At 34.1% G+C, this 19,997-nt stretch overlaps 3 protein-coding genes across 7 annotated transcripts; 2 read left to right on the top strand and 1 right to left on the bottom strand.

The window, feature by feature from the left end:
• Positions 1–1,738: 1,738 nt before the first annotated feature.
• LOC107955360 (protein starmaker) lies at positions 1,739–6,540 on the bottom strand. The gene is made up of 5 exons (XM_041116171.1): positions 6,495–6,540; positions 5,977–6,377; positions 5,243–5,759; positions 2,531–4,445; positions 1,739–2,013 (listed from the first exon to the last, which is right to left on the bottom strand). The coding sequence occupies exons 2-4, from the start codon at positions 6,339–6,341 to the stop codon at positions 2,550–2,552; spliced, it is 2,778 nt and encodes a 925-aa protein (XP_040972105.1). The 5' UTR covers positions 6,342–6,377; positions 6,495–6,540; the 3' UTR covers positions 1,739–2,013; positions 2,531–2,549.
• A 2,214-nt stretch (positions 6,541–8,754) lies between these two features.
• On the top strand, positions 8,755–12,114 carry LOC107955362 (uncharacterized). Of its 4 annotated transcripts, XM_041116169.1 has the most exons (8): positions 8,755–8,874; positions 8,967–9,048; positions 9,204–9,323; positions 9,399–9,477; positions 10,146–10,232; positions 11,386–11,448; positions 11,848–11,937; positions 12,022–12,114. In XM_041116169.1, exons 2-7 carry the CDS (start codon positions 8,996–8,998, stop codon positions 11,923–11,925), a joined length of 480 nt encoding a protein of 159 aa, XP_040972103.1. In that variant the 5' UTR covers positions 8,755–8,874; positions 8,967–8,995; the 3' UTR covers positions 11,926–11,937; positions 12,022–12,114. The 4 variants fall into 4 exon arrangements, with proteins under 4 accessions (XP_040972103.1, XP_016746619.2, XP_016746618.2 ...); XM_016891130.2 differs by having other exon boundaries at positions 11,848–12,114; XM_016891129.2 differs by having other exon boundaries at positions 8,781–8,874; positions 8,975–9,048; positions 11,848–12,114.
• A 1,016-nt stretch (positions 12,115–13,130) lies between these two features.
• Positions 13,131–18,930, top strand: LOC107955361 (homeobox protein 4). Of its 2 annotated transcripts, none has more exons than XM_016891128.2 (8): positions 13,131–13,317; positions 13,408–14,061; positions 14,590–14,663; positions 14,758–14,849; positions 15,886–15,955; positions 17,244–17,334; positions 17,428–17,478; positions 18,055–18,930. In XM_016891128.2, exons 1-8 carry the CDS (start codon positions 13,276–13,278, stop codon positions 18,628–18,630), a joined length of 1,650 nt encoding a protein of 549 aa, XP_016746617.1. In that variant the 5' UTR covers positions 13,131–13,275; the 3' UTR covers positions 18,631–18,930. The 2 variants fall into 2 exon arrangements, with proteins under 2 accessions (XP_016746617.1, XP_040972102.1); XM_041116168.1 differs by having other exon boundaries at positions 13,142–13,317; positions 15,856–15,955.
• Positions 18,931–19,997: the final 1,067 nt, after the last annotated feature.

The raw sequence follows: 19,997 nt of genomic DNA, 5'->3' as shown, positions 1-19,997 counted from the left end.
CCTTAGCTTACTAAAATAAATAATTTTTAATATAAAATTATAATTAGTAGTTTAAGTATATCATACTATGTTAGTGTTAGATGTTAAAGGTGGTCAAATGATCAATTTAATTATTAATAGAACAGAACTAATATTAACTAAATTAATTAAACTGTATAATTCTTTATCCGTTAACTGAATCAAAATATTTTGATTAATTTAGTCGATTAATTAAAATTTATATATGTTTATCTTTTAGTTAAAACAACTATAAAACATATCAAAAAATATATTGAAATCAACCCATATGTTTTAATTATCTGAATTACCCAAAATCTTATGTCATGAAACACTAGATAAGTCTTGAAATTAGCACATAATTAATACATAATATTAATTAAGTTCAATTAATTACCCGACTTCAAACCGAATTAACCAATAACTAAAATTCTAAAAAATTATTATCCAACCTCTAACCGAACTAAGTTCAGCCACAAACCGATTAACCAAATTTGATCAGTTTAATTAGTTAATTCAATTTTAATTGAAGTTTTAGCACACCAATTAGATGCAGTGATAATATACATTGCACTCTTAAGTGAAGAATATAAATTTAAACATTGAAGACATTATTATGCATTACACTCTTAAGTGAAGATTTAAATTTAAACATTGAAGACATTATTATTAAGAGTAGTAATCCATACTGATTAACAAATCAATCCATCCAACCGTCAAGTTCAAACAAAATTGCAGCCACTCAATTCATGAATAAAATATTTGTTAACATTTGTTAATGAGATTGATTATTATATTTTTTAAATTTATTTTATGTAATAAAATATTTTTCAAAATGAATAACCAAGTCGAGCTCAAGTTCAACTAGGTTTGGGAAAAATTTTTAAGCCCATTTTTCAGGCTGAGTCTAAGCCTAACAAGCAGGCCTAAGATTTTGATTGTGCTCAGCCCATGAACACCTCTAATACGAACAAATTTTAAATGCAATGATAATATATATTGCACTAATATATACTGCACTCTTAAGTGAAGAATGTAAGTTTAAATATTGAAGATAACATTATGGAGGGGTAATCCATACCATTCACAAGTCAATTGTTCCAACCCCTCTAATTGGGACCGACAACTGATTTCAGACCCAATCGGTCAGGTTCAAACAACATTGTAAGCCACCCAATTCATATGACTACATACTCATCTTAAATACGTCTTTCTTGGTGATAACAATACTTTCCCAGTTATTATCTCCGCAACACTGGATGTAACTCAAGAAGAGAAATTGGTCCAAATTCTTAAGCAACATAAAATATTGAGCAATAAAGAATATTAAATGAGAAGATGAAGGAAGTTGTTAAGAAAAAAAAATTATAAAATGGCTTGATGCTAGAATTATTTACCCTATTGCTGATAGCAATTGGGTTAGTCTAGTGTAATGCATTCTTAAAAAGAGTGGCATCACTGTGGTTAGCAACGACAAAGATGAATCTATCATTTCAACCACTTCATTTTAAGGATAACAAGATTTTCTTATCATTAACTGTTAGCTACATATTTTCTTACTTCAAACCTATTTTGCACTTCTAAGTAACTATGTTCAACACATACCCGAACACAATATCGAGAGGGGTACAAGAATGACCCTCTAACAACTTTCCAATTTAAAGCTTCAAGCTAATCCTTTTGGACCATACTGAGGGGAAGAAGAAACTATGTCTCACTACTTGCTTAATGGGATAGCAGCTAACAAATACCAAATATACATTAAAGAAGAAAAAGTTCGGACATGCAACCAAAAAGCCATTATAAATACTACTACTTCCTCCAAACATACACATGGCTTATTCATTAGTCAGAATATGAAAAAATCCCTTACCAACGGAAATAAGAGAAGGAAGATGGGGAAACAAAACACACGCACAAAAAGAACATTCAATTTCCACAACATTCAGAAAAAAGGACACCCGCCTTCGAAAAGCCTGGAGACAATTTGAGGTGGTTCCATTTCGTACTTGCAGCCTTCACAGATGAAGAAAGAAAGGAAAAATAACACAAAGTCAGCTCCCAATATGTATCATCAGGAAGGCAAAAACAAAAATGAAAACAAAGAATCAAGACAAGTTTTGTTAAGGCATGCTACAGCAGAGCCCTTAATCATCAGTCGAACCACCCAACCCCTTAGGGAGGCCTTTGCACAGGCTTTAGGTTCTTAAGCGCACTTCTTTTTAAGCAAAAGGCACCAAAAAAGATTGTCCCATGTCTAATATCAATAAGTGAACAAAGAAAAAAAGGATAACATAGCCTATCAATAACTTTTTTGTTAAACATCAAGTATCAAGATAATAATAGAAAATCCCTTATTTCGTCATCAATGGAGCAACCAATGTATAAGCAAGAAAATTCAAATTGCCAAGAGAAGTAAAAGATAATATACTTGAGTCAACAATACAAAGAAACAGAATTTGTCAAAAGATTTTCATCGCAAATGCAACTCAAAACTAACAGATAGTAAAATATAACAAGTTTTACAACTCACCAGTATGCTTCCACAACCATCAACGTTGGTCATCTGATCTTCTGTCACTAGACCGAGTATCATCATATGCCATTTTCACAGAATGATCCAATTGTCTATCCCGCACATGACCTTTGTTCCCTCGATCATCTTCCTCCCCTTTTCTGTGCCTACGGCTTCCATGGTGCTCCTCCTCATCCCTTCCACGACTTCTATATTTATGGTCTATCTCATCTCTTTCTTGTTCTCTCCCTCGAGGTTCCGCTTCATCCCTACCACGCTTCCGTCCACCTCTCCAGTCATCATAATCCTGATCATCTCTCATCAATCCACTATCAGGTTTGGTGATCTTACTTTGAAGTCTGCCATTTTGTCTACCATTGTCACAGTCAATCTCTCCTCCAGACCTAACTGACCTAGAATAATCATCCCTTCTCAGATCATCTTTCTCCCACCTAGAATATTCATCCCTATTCTGATCATCTTTTCCCCATCTAGAGTATTCACCCTTATTCCGGTCACTCATCCCCCACCTAGAATATTCATGCTTATTCCGGTCATCTTTCCCCCACCTAGAATATTCATCCCTATTCTGATCATCATTCTCCCCATAAGCTTTGGCATTTGATTCAGAATCAAGCTTAGCATCCTTTGGATTATCCCTTTTGTGCTCCAATTCACTTCCTAAGTTTCTACTTCTTGACTTCAATTCTGGCTGCTCGTCATGATTTTCATCATCAAGCTTCCTCTTGCCTTTCATCATTTCTCTATTGCTCTCTGATTTCTGTGATCTCTCTAATCTATCATCCTCATTTAAGGTCCTTCCCCTTCTATCATCATTCTTGGCTGCATAAGATGGAGAGTCTTTTTCTTCTTGATACCGACGACTAACTCTAACACCATGACTGTCAGCATCACCTCTATGACCTCTTCTGTCTTTGTCAGCAGCATTCTTCTTTTCAATGGTTTGACGCTTTACATCGGTGCTGTCAGAGTCACTAGAACTTGCATCACTATCATCTGTCAAAGAGCCCGATCCCCTTCTACCCGCCCTTTCTCTAGCTGCTGTAGCCTTGCCAATTTTCCTGCCATAGGATGAATTGGAATCTTCATCATCAGAATCATGTCTTCTACCTCTTCTCCTACCCTTTTCTACCTTTACATCACTTGTATTAGAATCACTGTCATCTCCTGTATCATACCTATGACCACGTTTCTTTACTATTTCCCTTTTATAATCTCTTGCTCTGTCTACATCGGAATCTGAGTCACTATCCCTGCCTCTCCTCTGGCTCCCAGTCAACTCGATCTTCCCTTTCTGAACTTCACCTCTCTTCTTTTTCTTCTCAACATCAGAATCAGAGTCATCCTCATTGGAGTCATTCGTACGACGACCTTTCTTAACCATTTCCTTCTTACGACCTCTCACTCTATCAGTATCAGAATCAGATTCACTACCCATGGCCCTCTCTCTCCTCTGGCTCCCCGTCAACTCAATCTTTCCTTTTTGAACTTCATCTCTCTTCTTTTGCCTCCCACCATCAGAATCAAAGTTGTCCTCACTGGAGTTGTGCCTATGACGACGTTTCTTAACCATTTCCTTTCTATGACCTCTTGCTCTGTCAGCATCAGAATCAGATTCACTACCCATGTCCCTCTCTCTCCTCTGGCTCCTAGTTGACTCAATCTTCCGTTTTTGAACTTCACCTCTCTTCTTTTGCCTCCCACCATCAGAATCAGAGTCACCCTCACTGGAGTCATGCCTTTGACGACCTTCCTTAATCAATTCCTTTGTATGACCTCTCGCTCTGTCAGCATCAGAATCAGATTCACTACCCTCAAACTTTTGCTTTTGAACTTCACCTCTATTCTTTTCCCTCCCACCATCAGTTTCAGAGTCATCCTCGCTAGAGTCATGTCTACGTCGATGTTGTGCCTGCAAGATTTAAGGAAATCAAATAATTGAAATACAAATCACAGGGTAACAAAACGTCATACAGATCAGTATTAACTCACAATCATCTATCAGACCACAATATTAGCTCTCAATTAGCTCACCACAATGTCATAAATGCAGGGGGGAGTAATAGCCTCACAATGGCTAGAAAACAGGTAAAAAAGAGTACTTCCTGTTATAACCTAAGATCAGTATAGACATTTCCAATCATATACATATTGGTTCAGCTGGAACTTTTCCAATGAACTTTAAAGCTCCAACGTTGTTGTTAGGGAAGGAGAAAAAGAGAAGGAAAAGTGGGATGAGGACGGTTGGTAGCTTTGTAAAATGCCCATTAATTTAACAACAATAACAGATTTTCAATCTTACTTCTTGAATGATTCATGAGGGAGTTCCAAAAACCAAGAGGTCAGCGTATTAACATTAAACATAAATCTATACTATGTGATTAAATGACAGCATAGCTTTCAGTAAGTTCAGATCAAAATCTTGCATGGAAGCAGCTATCCAGTCAATCAATTTTGATGAAAATTAAAATATCACAATCCTCTAATTTATTCTTTAATATATAAGAATCTCATCCTTGGTGAAAAAAATTTCCTGAATGCACATCATGATGTGCAATGCTTTACCTAATTAACTTGTTTATCAAGATTCATGCAAATTAGTATAGTCACCACTAGATTGCATTCTGCAGGACACATTCACCAGAAACGCAAAAGGCTATGGCAAAATTTAAGCGTGGAACAAGGATCTAAATTAAATATAATTGTCACCTGTCGATCATCAACATCCAAACTAGCAGCACCAAGCTTCGACCGATCAGATGGTCTGCATCCATTCTTCACTGATTTTTTTAGCTTCCTGCCACTGGCATAGTCATCAGAATCACTACTTCCACTATCATAACCCTTGCGGCTCTTCTTCTTGCGAGTAGCTTTCTTTGAATGCTCTAAACTGCTATCTGTATCAGTATCATCTGTATCCGAGTCATGATGCCTGGACCTCTTTTGCTCCTTTTTCTTTTTCCGGTGTCGTGTCTCATCAATTTCATCTTCAACTACTTGACCTTTTTTCTTGTCTGCTTTTGCCTTAGGATCATCCACATCCATGGCTGCAGAAACAGGTGGATCTCTATCCAAAAAGGAATGTTCACGCTCTTCGATATTCTTTCGACGATTTGGCAGAGGAGGAAGCCCAGATTCAGAAGCTCCAATCCCGAGAGCAGCCCTAAAGGTCTCCATCTGCTTCTCCTTCCTTGCAGCAATTTGGTGGGTCTGTGTATCCGAAACCCTAACCACCAAAACATAAATGAATCAATAAATAATAAAAGAACATAAATCATCTATTGTTAATCAAAGTAATTTTAAAAAAAATAAACTATTAATCCACTTGGTGAGCCTGCGTAACCGAAAACCAAAACCTCCATAACATGAATTAATCAATAAATAAACAACCAAAAAATCCATAATCACTAAATTTAAAAACAAAATAAAAGACAAGAAATTACTTTTGCTGGCGAGTAGGGATTGGTATAACTTCTCCTTCTTCTTCGTCTTTCTCTTGTTGAGCATCTTCGAGAGCCTTCCTAGCTTCAACAAGCTTATCAGCGATCTCAGATTCAGTGTAACCTTGTTCAGCGAGTTTATCTTCCAAAATCACGAGCTTGAGCTCAATCTGACGCTTGCGATCATGCTCGAGGATTTCCTTGTTAGGTTTCCTGGTGGTGAGACCTGCGGTGCCTTGATCTGCCTCGAAAGGCTTGGTGGAATCGGTTACCCGATTCGTCTTGGGCTTTACAAAGAATTTGTTGCTCTGAATGTAACCATTGGTGCCTGACCCTCTAGGGGTGGTCAGTCCGATTCCGTTGTACATTTAGGGATTTCTTTTCAAAACCCTATCTCAAATCTTCTGCGATTTCTTTTTTTCAATTTTACGATTAAGAAAAAAACAACAACTTGCAATTGCTAGTTTTACCAATGGAAATCAGAAACAGAGAAATTCAAATAAAAAAGAAAGGAAACTCACGGAGATTTGTGATAGAATCGTGTGCTCTGTTCTGCCTTTTAAAATCGATTTTTGGATATAACCCTAACTTTATAATCTATCTATATAGCTTAAATTCCGCTATTAGTCCCTGTACTTTACCCAAATTGTGGATTTAGCTCCTATCGTTTTATTTGAACACTTTTAGTCCTGTATTTTTTAAAATCAATCAATTTTAACTCGTGTACTTTTCAATTTTTAAAATGTTACTCTTAATCTAATTACTAGCAGTTAAATCTATTTGGTTAAATATAATTACTAGTCCTATACTATGCTACATTTGTAGTTTTAGTCTATATTCTCCAATCGCATCATTCTAAGCCCTTGTACTTGTCGAATTTTAAAATTTTAGTCTTGACACAAATGATAGACGTCAATCTATTAACTAGATTTTTAGTGAATAATATATAAAAATGATAAACTGACATAACATTATATATATGATAATATGTTTGGTGCATCAGATTTTAGAAATAACAAAACTTTACGTAATGAATTTTACGATTATTGTTCGGTGATAACTAAAATTTTAAAATGTGAAAAGTACAAGGACTAAAGTATAAAAACGACCAAATAAAAGTAAATGAATTAAATCCTCAACTTTTGCAAAGTAAAGCAGAATTTTGATTACCCTTGCAATTTTGTCACTCAAGTTTTAGAGCACTTTCATTTTTAGTCACTCAAGCATTGAATCTCTAACGGTTATTGACTATAAAAGCTACCTCATGTTTACACTCTCATTTTGGTCGTTCAACTTCTAGGTCGTTTTCATTTTAATCACCCCAAATTTTATCTTTTTTTAGTATTGATTAGGTAAAAAAATTAAGAATTAAAGTGAAATAGCAGTAGAAACTAAAAAATCATTAAAATTTTGACAATTTTTACTTGCTCATGCTCTTACCGGATGTTTTAATTTTTTTCAATATTTAAATTTAAAAATTTAAAACATCAAAATCAATTAAATAAATTATTGAGAAATTTGTATTACTTGATAGGCTCAGCAGCATTGTTATTATAATACTAAAATTAATTAAATTATTTAATTTAATTTCTATCTAAAATTTAAAATTTTGTTTCACTAAACTCGATTTGAAAGAAAATAGATAATACTCAACAACTCAAAAATTTTCACTCAATTCGATAAAATGCTCATTCCTAATAGTGGATTGGCTTCCACCATTAGATCATATTATAATTCATACTCCCATTTTCTTTCATTATCTAATCTTTGAAGGAAGTCGTACCACGAACTGAAAATGATTTAAATTACGTTTATAATCACGTTGCGTTTATTATAATTACAGATATAACAAATAGCATCATGATCATGATGGCTATGCATATTGAGAGCGTATAATTTTTCAAATTCACACAACTTATCAAAAAATATAACAATTATATTTATAATTATAAAATGCCCATTCTTAAATTAATTCGTGACACCATAAAAACATAATTTCATCTTAAAAATTTTGTTACATTCCAATAAAAATGAAATTAATATATTCTTGATTCTACATAAAAAAACATTAATAAATTAATAAACATAAAATTCATATATTCTAATATAAAAATAATAAAGACCAAATTAAAATAAAATCATCAAATCTAACTAATCCTCTTACCCAAATCAAAACTCAAAAGGATAAAATAACTTTTAGTCCTTAATCTTGACTTAATCTTGACAATTTTTTTAATGTAATCCTTTTCCTTTTTTCCATGTTTTCCCCTAAACTTTTTAAAAATTATAGTTTTTTTTATGCGATGGGGCACTAGACCTATCTAATGTCCAGGTAGTCCATATGGCCCAATAGACCCAATCCAAATTGGGCCAGACTTGAAAAAGGATATTTATGTCTCGGGTTGGGTGAAATTGATTTGACTTCAATTTAAATAAATAAAAATATTTTTAAGTTTAAATTTAATTGTAAAATATCAATTAAAAATATTTTTTTATAAATTTATTAATTTTTGAACAGTAAAATAGACTTTTGGAACGGGTCAAGTTGGCTAAAAAAACAGGTTTCAACATGAAATTTTTGTTGGAATCAGGCTTCGACTCAACTCATGGACAGCACTAGGTGGAACAATATCACAATGTAACATTATCACATAGATCAAAACTAGAAAAAAAAATGTAAAATTAAAGGATTAATGTGAAAAAATGTTCAAGGACTAAGTTGAGAAAAATTGACAAATGCGGTACTAAAATGTTGATTTGTCCCAAACTCTAAACCCTTTTGCAGAGCCACCATTTTCGTTTATTTTCCTAGTTTCCCAAAAATATTTTCTCCAAATTTTTTTGTTTCAATTTGCAGGCCAGTCAACAGCATTTCATTCTTCTCCATTAGCCAAAACGCAGGTTAGCATAACTTTTCTGCCTTTCTTTTCTTCTATTGCTTTCTCTTAGCTCTTCTATGTCTCTGGTATAAAAAAAATTAGCTTCTGGTTTAGTGACTCAGATTCAGCTTGTCTTTCCAAAAATGGAGCAATCATTTTTTGATAGAATGATCACTCATCTCCGTTCATCTTGCAAGTAAGTTAAATTTTCATTTATCTTTGATCTTGCAAATTCAATTCAATTTTTGATTTTTTTCTATCAAGTTTTAAGCAGATAAATTGTAGTATTAATATGAATATTGTATGATAAAGCATTCATGTTTATGTTTATTTTCTTGTTAAAATTTGAAGGTATTATACTGGTTATCCTAAAGATCTTGGACCATCACGAGTTATTCATTTCAAATCCGAGCGTGAATTTGTGCAGCTACTTCAGCAAGGTCACCCCGTTGTTGTTGCATTCACTATCAGGTAATATAAAACCCAATCCCTCCTTTTACCCATTGTATGTATATTCCCCTAGCTCATCCTGTATGTATATTGCAGGGGGAACTACACAAAGCATCTTGACAAAGTACTGGAGGAAGCTGCTGTTGAGTTCTATCCGAATGTTAAATTTATGCGCGTATGTTTCTTCTTCTTCTTCTTCTTCTTCTTCTTATTATTATGATGATGTGTAAATGATGAAACAGGTCATTACTTATACATTTTTACAGTCTCATCATAGCGATGTTGTAGAGTGGGTGTATTCTAGTATGAGAGTATATGCTTCTATGGTAAAAGTACCGTGGAGGCCATTGTATGTATTTTGCCCCTCTACTCAGAAAATGGGCAAATTAGCCCCTATACATTAGTTCAAAGACGAAAATGGTTATTTCTGTATTTTGACGAGTTTGCTCTTTGATCTGACGTATAAAAACTAATTTAACCATTTTTTGAGATGCAATCTGGCTGCTTGTACAGGGGGCTCTTCACCATGCTTCTATTCTTTTAGCATTTTCACTTTAAACTGGCTGTTCTTAGTATAAACCCTTGTCCAACTTACGCGGATATCCTATGACTTTCAACTTCGAGGCCTTGGATTTGAACACTGGGGATGGGGAATGAGGTTTATGAAATTGGAGAGGCTTTTATGTACCTACCTAAACTACCATTGCAGCATATAACAACCCCTAAATTTGGTAGTGATTACTGTCATATGGTGATAGTAGTTGTGCTAACTTACTATATAGCTTAGTTTCTTTTTTCTTTCTTTACACTCACATCTTATTTTCTTGTGTTATTCTCTTGCAGGTTGAGTGCCCAAAATATCCAGGGTTTTGTATAACACGGCAGAAGAATGAATACCCATTCATTGAAATATTTCATAGTCCAGAGCAAGTATGCAACTTCTCTTTATTTCTATTTTCTCCCTCTACCGCGCCATTTGCTTGCTTTGGTCTGTTGTAACCATTTGCTGTTGTTAACTGATTAAAGCATCCCGAACTTAAAAGTTGACTAGTTCGGGGTTGTTCAAGGATTGTATGATTTTTGTTTAACATACAGAAGTGTAATAGTTGCTGAAACTATAATAACCTTAAGAATATTTGCCAATTGAACTTTCTACTATCTTGCTACTTTTGATTCAGTTATGGCTTCTTAACAAGTAGGTCTTTGAAGAACTAGAGCACGTAGCCAAATCATTGTGGTTTACTCCTGCAAAAACCTCATTACTTGTAAAGGTTTTGCATGAAAATTTACTAGCTTTTCTGCCTCGCTGAGAATGACCAGTATAGATAACTTGTCAGGTGAAAAAAATAAAAAGGAAAGGAAAGAAATAGATGAGCCAGTACTGCTTTTCTTTTCTGAATTAATGAAAAACTAGTTCCCACGTATTCTGTGGCTGTATTGTTGCAAGACAAATGAAGTATAAACTTGGGACAGTGTGGTGGTGTAGGAAATAACTAAAAGTCAAAAGAAAGAAGGCTAAACAACTGCTAGCTAGTGTTAATGACAAACAATAGTCTCTGCTGCATGTTGTGGCTAGTGAACATATATATATATTTCAGTTTGAATAAAATGTGAGGTTTGGTTAATATAAGCAAGATTAGACTTTTTGTGGAACCACGGAGTTGATCACTTTCAGCGGTTAAATCTCGAGGGAGAGTTCTGATAGATAAAAAAGAAGCTCAAGCATACGCTATGCTTCTCTGGATTCTGGGAAGTATATGAACTATGCAGCTTTGCAGCTTTATTTCTGCTTTGCAGAATGGCTGTTTCTGCAACTTAAACATGTGGCCTATAGGCACTTTCGATCCAAAGTGCACTGATAGGGAGAATTATGAGAGATTGTATGGCTTAGTAGTTATATTATTTACGTTGTTTTCCCATAAGTTCACCTGCAGTCAAGCTGCATTCAAATGAATCTTACAAGCGTGAAATATGTTTTAATCTATAACTTGTTCCCAGTTTTATGTTGGAGTCTACTTTTTGTAATAACATTAGAGCTTAATCCTGAATGTTTGATGTATTTAATAAGAACATTCTATTGCAGGCAGCAGATCAGGGGAGGGTTGTCGATCCAAGTACCACAAGATATTCTGTAAAAGTTCTACCTGTAAGTTTTGTAGCCATTTTCCCCTAAAATCTGTTAGCATCATCGGTGCTGGTTCTTGACTTTTTTTTTTTTTGCTTTGCTTTTCTCAATATGATTCCATATGCAAACACAAATTTCAGATATTCATTGTGCTTTACATATACAGTGCTTTTAATATTTTAGGTTTGTGGGCATTCTGTACATTAAACCCCTTATATGCTTAACCATTGTTAGATTCATTCATCTGTCACTTGGTTTCTGTACAGAAACTCAACTATTTAGAATTTCACAATCATGAATGTACATAAATGCTGGTAAAAGTGTATTTTTGTAAGTTCTGTTGATGCAATATTCTCTTCTGTATTTATTATTATTTGATATATTATCTATATCTATTGTTACATCTATGGTATTATGCAGTTCAATTACGATCTCAGTGCTTATGGATTTAGAGAATTCTTCAAGCGCCATGGGATTCAAACATCAGACCGAAAGTAAAGTCTAGTTGACATCTAGTTGACATCGATCTATAAGATTATCTGTGTAATAGAATTACGGGAATCGAAAGTAAAGTCTAGTTGACATCTAGTTGACATCGATCTATAAGATTATCTGTGTAATAGAATTACGGGAATGAAAGATTATTTATCAATGTTATATTATCCTGTACCGTATATTTAGGTGGAATGAATTTTTTTTGTTTTGTTTTTTTTTTTTTGTTTGGCTGATAGATAAGCAGAATTTACTAGATTATTCTTGTTATAGAAAATTTTTAACAAGCTTCGCTCCTTCAATGTTCAGGAGGTAATTGATATTTTTGGATTTTGAGATTGAGGTTTCAATGGAATGTAATTGCTAATAATGATATATATCATTATAAAGTTTGGTACATATGGGGAAGTGCTAATTAAAATCGTTTGATACATTTGGTGTATTAAGCATTTTATAAGGAATGTGATGATAAATTTTGAAATTATTTCGATTAAGTCTTAACTCGATTGACATTGGCATTGTTGCCGATGTAGCAAGACGTGGGCTTGAGTGTGCTGAAGTACATTATTTTCCTATTTAAGGATTGGGAGAGGTTGTGATTAGTTTCAAGCATACCTAACACAATTAACAATATGAAAAATGAAAGGCTAAAGTTATTGGAAAATATCAAATTTGACCCTTAAAAGTTAACATTTTTTTTTCAAATTGATCCTTATTATTTTTTGAGCTAAATTTAGTTCTCTCAACTTTTCAGTCAAATTTGGTCATTAATCATTTGGAAAATAGTCAAAATGGTTTTCTTAATGGAATTATTGACTAAAATGTTAAATTAATTAACGTGACAACCACGTGTATTTCATGCTATTTTCTTTTACAAATATTTATGAAATATTTATAATTTTGATTTATTTATTATATTAAAATATTTGTTGATGTGGCATATAAACAGATATTGCTATGTCAGCATTAAATATATATAGACTACCATACGAGTTGTCACATTAACATCTTAAAAAAATAATATGACTATTTTGTAAAGGATAAATTTAGCTAAAAAAAAAGATGAGGATCGAATTGACAGAAAATATAAACATTAAGGACTAAACTTATCATTATGCCAAAATTATTTCAGTAACCCTACGGCCTGTTGTAAGCCCAATAATCAGCTGGGTTTTCAATTTTCACAATCTAAAACCCTAAAAACCCATACCAAAACCCTCCAAAGAATTGGAGGTTTTTCAATTTTTACAATCTAAATCCCTAAAAACATCAAAACACTCCACCGCGAAAGCTCAAGCAATTTATCTCTCATCAATTGGCAAACCCGACGGCTTCTTTAGTTCTCATTGTAACTCAATGAGACCTCCTTTCAATTCGTTTCCCCACCGACCCCAGCAGGTAGCCTCTCTAATTCTCTCTTTCTTACTCTCTCTCTTTTTTCTTTTTTTGAATTTGAAATTTGGGTTTTGATTTGATTTTTTTGAGCAGAATGGTTTTCAATCAAATTCTGCGGTGGCAAACCAGTGCAATAACAACATGAACATGCTTATGATGCAACCTCAAATGGGTATTTTTAATCCTCAGCTGCCAACTCCGTTGAGTAATAATATTAATAATATTAATAAGAATTCTAGTGTTATGCCATTGCTAAATAATGCTGGATTCATGAATGGAGCTAACCAGCAGTTTCCTACACAAAATAACAGTACGGGGTTTCCTCAAATTGGTCCAATTTTCCCAAACATGAACAATCTTGCAATGTTCCAACAACTTCCTGCTCAATTCAATAACTCTTTGCATAATCCAAATCAGCCAAATTGGTTGAATTTGCCTCAACAAAATAATATGGGTTTAACAAATGGGCAGCAGCAGCGGCAACAACTACAGCAACAACAGCTTTTTTTACAGAACCAATTGCAGAATGTGAGCCAACTTTTGAATGCTCAACTCCCAGATCTCTCACAGTTTGTTTCTGGTGGCCAAGCCATTGTGCCAAATCCGCATTTCGGGTTTATGCAGCCAAACCAGATGCAGCAGCAAGCCAATCAGAGTCAGCAAAATTTAGCGGATGTTAATGCATCGAATTTGTCTTCTGCACCTGCTTCACAAGTACCAGGAGACCCTTCTTTCAGAAGGCCAACGGTATCAGTTTTTACCCCCTTACTGTTTTAACTTTGTGCTAGAACTAAGGAGGTAGTTTGTTTGTGAATGTTGACTCCGAAAGTGGTTTAAGAGAGTCTGATTGCCTTTGGTGGATAAAAGCATAAAGTTTAGCAATACTATTCTTTCAAAGTTCCAATGGTGCAGCTGTGCCATTTTCTTTGATGTATGAGTTTGAGTTAAACACATCTTGTAAAGTTAACGGTGAAGATTCAAAAAGTTGACGATATCAAATGAGAATTTGCATTATTTGTTGTGCAGTAACCTGGAAAGATATACTTACCATTGGAGATACTCCATTTGGGTTCTTAATAGCTTATGTTATACCTTTTCCCTAAGCAGAACTTCTCAAGCTGCTTTGATGTTATTTAATGTGAAAGTTTCGTAATTGTTAAGCTGGACATGGTTGATGTATGGTGTTAAAATTTCTTTTCCACAATGTTTTTGGTGTCTATTTTTATCTTTTGATTTGGCTTTTGAAATTAATGTAAGTCTTTTCAATTGTTGAAGGGTGGTCCTGGTAAAAACAGTCAGAATATGAACAACTTTCCAGGAAGAAATGCTAAAAGGGATTCAAAATGGGGGTTGGTATTCTTGAACATCTTACAGTTTCTAGCTTCTCTTTGTGAAAGACTCCGATTTTTGGCTTTTTATACAGCTGAAATTCAATTTTTGTAGATCTCAGAAGTCTAAGTTCGATCAGCCTCGGTTCCATCAAGCGGATAATGCAAAGAGAGCGTTTGCATCTTCTAATGGACATAAGAAAAAAGGTTAACCTTTTAATGAATTTCAAATAACTTAAATGGTCTTTCTTGGATACATTGGGCTGTGGATGAATAAACTTTTTTTTCTGTTTTCTTTGTTTTGTCATAAAGCATAAAACTAAAAAGTTACTTGACATTTTCACTATTAATACAGTTGTCACTTTGTCTGGCTTTATAACTCAAATGGAATTTGATTATAAATGAACTGATTTAAGCCCCTTTTTAAAAGATTATATAGTGATTCAACTGGGACAAGTAGGAGTTCATTGAAAAAAATCTTGATTATAAATGAATATGATATAGTGTTTGTTCCATGACTAGTAATTCCAGTGATCTGATTGAAAATAAACTGCGACTGGGTGAAACTAGACTTTCTTTGGAATAGTGAATTAGAGTTTAAGATAGAAGTCCCAGCTAGTCACAGGTTTCAAGAAATAGAATAGGATGTGCAAGGTGTATGGAGTGATCGATGGGATTTGCTTTTAGTGTTGATCACTATGTTTAAGAGCACAAAATATGTTTTATTCGAACATTTAATTTAGCATTGCAAAAAAAAAAAAAGAAAAGATGGAAGGTTTTCTGTTTTTCAGATAAGTTGGTAAAAGTGTAGAAGTTTACACTTAAATAAACAAAGACCTTAAGAGTACTCTGGGATAGGTTTGGATCACTGAAATATGAGATCGGTAGAGCTAAAGCTGTTGTGAAGCTTAAATTCTTCTCTATCTGTTGGAAACTAAGAAACCAAGAAAGGGATATTAGAAGATATAGTTTGTTTGATTTATTTGAATTCACATGTGAATACCAATGTATAGATATCTGAAGCTTTATGTTTGAAATAAATTTATTTGTTTTGGCTCTCTAAAAAACAAGACAGACAATTTTTTCCATGCACAACTTTGCATTTTTGGTGTCTACAACTTGGAAATAGATATTGGTTTCCTTTGTACCTTCTTATTCTTTGATTTGTTTTTTGCTATTGGATTCTTTTGTTTCTTTTGAAAAAAAATTCTAGTTTCTCCTCACCTTGAGAAAAAAATAACAGGGCCTGATAATGAGAGGGCAGCTAAATTTCCTCATTCTAATTCTGCAAACCCAGCTAAAGAAAAGAGAAGGTAACTTCTGTTTGCTCATACTCGTTTCATAATCTTGCTTGTCAGATGTGAAGAAAACTTTTGCTTTTTGACAGAGACGTTCACTTGAGAATAGTTTTGTGTTAACATGAGACATTTATTTAGTTGAAACTGCTTTTTTACAAATGATGGCTGCTACACTTATGACAGTGGTTAGCCTGAAAATAGACAGTTCTATTTATGCTTTCTTATAGTTGAAGCAGTTCTTTGGCTGGCAATATCTATTTTATCATGGGAGTTTTATTGGTATGGAGAATGGAATGGTGGTATCTGTTGAGTATTTACGTGAATCATTTTATATAGAAGTTAAGTGGTATGGGATTAGAGTGAGTTGACAAACGGGGATGTATTGCATTGAGTTTAAATAAATGAGCTTTATGTGATTAATTTTAGAAACTTAATTCCTTGAACATTTTAATGGTGGTCACAACTGGAATAATTGTCAGCAATCATGTTAAAAAGCCATTAGTTGTCCGACTTAACCCTTAATTGATTCCGTTTTGGTGAGATGCTTAAGTTCTTGCTTGTATAAGTTTGAACTATTGATGATAAGTCAAGGCCTGAAATGTTTGTGGATGAAATCCCACCGTATGCATGAAAACAGAAAAAGGAATGCTCATGCTCTGTTGGTTTACTTGTTTTGATTTGGAATAAATGCCAGAACTTTTAAAATTTCACAAGATTTTAGTGTGTGTTGGGTTTTTTCTTTTCTCTGTATTTAGTTGTTTGCTGGTGTACAGGAAATGTATGTGTATGGACAGCCTAGGTAGTTTTCAGCTATGTTATTCGGACTTGATTGTGATTGTCAAATATGTATATATGCTTGAGATGGGTATGTTCAATTTTCTTTTAAAGTTTTTTCATGTATTTGGAGGATCTTTGGATTGTCATATCTCCCAACTTATGTCTGGTTATGTATTAGACACAAGTATTTCAAGAGAGATGAAGAGTCGGAGCAACATAGGTTTCAATTAATTTACAAGCTGCCTTGTAAATGGCTATGTTAAAGGATTTTCTTTCTGTTCTTTCCAAATACTTTTGAGAAAGAGTTAATGTTTTCCTTGATAGTAATTCCGAACAAGGAGGCTAATAGAACCGAATCAATTGCAGTTGACATTTTAGTGAAATTATCTACAGCAGAATCTTATTTTCCTGTACTTATGATTAATATTTCTCATAAATTGTCATTTATTTTCTCTCCTCTTATAATTACCTTCTTTCTTACTAATCTCTGCTTTGATGCGTTCACAATTCTTTCGTAAATGAGAAGATCGCTTGCTTTGACCTATACGGAGGAAGAGATAAGAAAGTGGCGTGAAGAACGTAAGAAGTTCTATCCCACAAAAGCCAACATAAAGAAGGTTGTATATAGCTGCAGAATGCTCTTTCATTTCACTTTTTGTTCCCTTTAAAGTGTATATGCATTCGATGATAATTGACTTTGGTGGCTGCAGAAACTGAGTGGAAAAGTAGCTGACTCTGAGGTTGCAAAATCACGTAGCGAGGTACATTTATTAAAATTTTCCTGATCTATAAAAAACTTACTAGTATTGCATAAGCTTGAGCATAAGGCCAATCTCATCTTAAAAGGGAAGCATCTGGTCAATAAACGTTTGATGCTTTCCACCTATAAGACTGCCTTGTGGCTCGTCCTAGGCATATATGTCTTTGGTGCTCAGAATCTTCTTTTTTCTTGAAGTATCCTTGTTTGACACCTGTTTCCGGCACATATTTGGACTTGGGTATGGGAATACAACCCTTCAAATTGAACATGACCTTGTTAGACACATACCCGTATTTGAACTCACACCCGGGTCCAAATAACATAGATATATGTAATAGTTATAGTATTAGCATCCAAGATTCGAGAAAATTGGCATTTTGTCTAAGCATGTCTAACAATGTTAAATACTCGTGAAAAGATAACCGAAGTTTTCAGTTCTGGGTTTATAAATTTGTTTCAATTTAAAAACAGGCATTTAGTGACTAAAATTCTGCAAGGTGGCCGGATTGATGCTTCATTGTCACAATCTATGTAACTGAAGTTTTTTCTTATTATATATTGTAACCTTCTCTTGTAGCAACTCAAGGAGATTTTGGCAAAGCAAGCTGAGTTAGGAGTCGAAGTTGCAGAAATTCCACCACAGTATCTGCGAGGTATGGAGAAAAGGGTGAATGGAAGGGAAGAAAACCATAGGCCGTCAACCAAGAGGGGGAGATTTGGAATGAGGAATGATAAAAGAGGGAGACCAGATAAGAGAGACCATTTTTCCAAGAAACCAAAACCAACAACCGAGGAATCATTTGATGGCAGTTCTTTCAGCAAGAGGAGTCCGACCCTGTTGCAAAAACTTCTTAGCGCTGATATAAGGAAAGATAAAAGCCGATTGTTGCAGGTTCTCCGCTTCATGGTTATGAATTCGTTCTTTAAGGATTGGCCTGAGAAGCCCTTGAAATTTCCTGTAGTAGTTGTTAAAGATGGTGTATCCGAGGGTGAGATTGTTCAAGAGAAAACTTTGCTTGATGCTGAAGATAATATTGAAGCTGGCAACAAGACAATGACCCAAAGTATCGTTGATGGTGCTGGTGATGATGATATCAAAAACAACAATGCTGATGAAGAAGAAGGAGAAGAAGATGATGATGACAACGAATAACATGACACTCAAGTTGACCCAGTGAATTTGTATGTTAGGGAGAAAGTAGCAGAACTTGTGAGGAATGGTGATGGAGAGGGAGAAATCATTGACTAGAATACTTTCTCTCCTTTGCCTCGTACACCACCACCACCGTCTCTTCCGCAACATCGAGATACTGCTCTCTTTAAACATGTTTGTGCATAGCATAGGTTAGCATATTTTGTGTATAATTTTGAAAGGACAACGGAGGGAAGAGGACATTTTTGCTAGACTCTAATGCTCGAGGGCTTTTTTTGTAATTTAACTCTTTTTTTGTTTTTGGCTTGCTTCTAACTGTTTTTATCTTTTAAATTATGGAAGAAATATATTTATTAAAAGTTTGTAAGTTGAAATGGTTAATGTCGAAACCATTTTTTTGAAAAACGGGAATCGACTATTTGAAAACAAAACATGGAGTCGCCACCAATCTTTTATTTGGGTGTGATTGAGTCACCTAATAAAATACTTTGTTTTATTAAAATCGATTTTAGCCTACGTAAATATAAGAAAACAGGTTTGGGAGCCGATTAAGGATTAGCACTCTCACTACGCCCAAAATTAGTACTAAATTGATTAAGTACTGTCCTTATGTCTGAGATTTGAAACTATTTTTAAAAAAATGTTTTTTTTAAAAATTTGAATAGCTCAAGTTGGTCGCTAAAATTTTCTTGTTTCAAAGGAATGCAGCATCATATCCAACACGATAGGACACGACACTTTATTCCCTTGAGAACGCGATAAATCTTGGTTTCCAAAAATTTATACCCTGAAAAATGCAAAAGGATGTCCAATTATTTAGTCCAACGAAAAACCAAAACTCAGCACGGTAGGGCACGATTCTTAGAACTTCTAAACGTTGAACATTGCTTTGCTTTAGGATTGAGAAAATATGTGTAAAATTCAAAAGGGACGTTCGATTACTTTGAACAAACGAAAAATTGCAACCCAGCACGATAGGGCACAATTCTCCGAATTGCCAAGCATCGAACATTTCTTTTGTTCTAAAGAAAATTTTTAAAGATATGGGTGAAATTCCGAAGGAATATGCATTCGTTTCGAACAAACAAAAAATTACAACCCAGCACGATAGGGCACGATTCCCCGAATTGCCAAACATCGAATATTGCCTTGGTTTTAAGGAATTTTTAAATAAATAATTATAAAACCAGCTTGAAATGCACTAATTTGTCTTAAAATAAAATGGAATAATTAATTCTAAAGAGTTAAAAATTATAGAGTGATATTTGTTAATCCGAAAGGAAATAAAAACACAAGATAATGTACATGTACGAGATACTATGATGGATGAATGGAGATAAGATAATTCGTTTAATCAACTAACAAGA

Source organism: Gossypium hirsutum, chromosome A06 (genome assembly GCF_007990345.1).
Source record: "Gossypium hirsutum isolate 1008001.06 chromosome A06, Gossypium_hirsutum_v2.1, whole genome shotgun sequence".
In the NCBI taxonomy this organism is placed as follows: Eukaryota; Viridiplantae; Streptophyta; class Magnoliopsida; order Malvales; family Malvaceae; genus Gossypium; species Gossypium hirsutum.
This window is presented reverse-complemented; position numbering and strand designations above follow the sequence as displayed.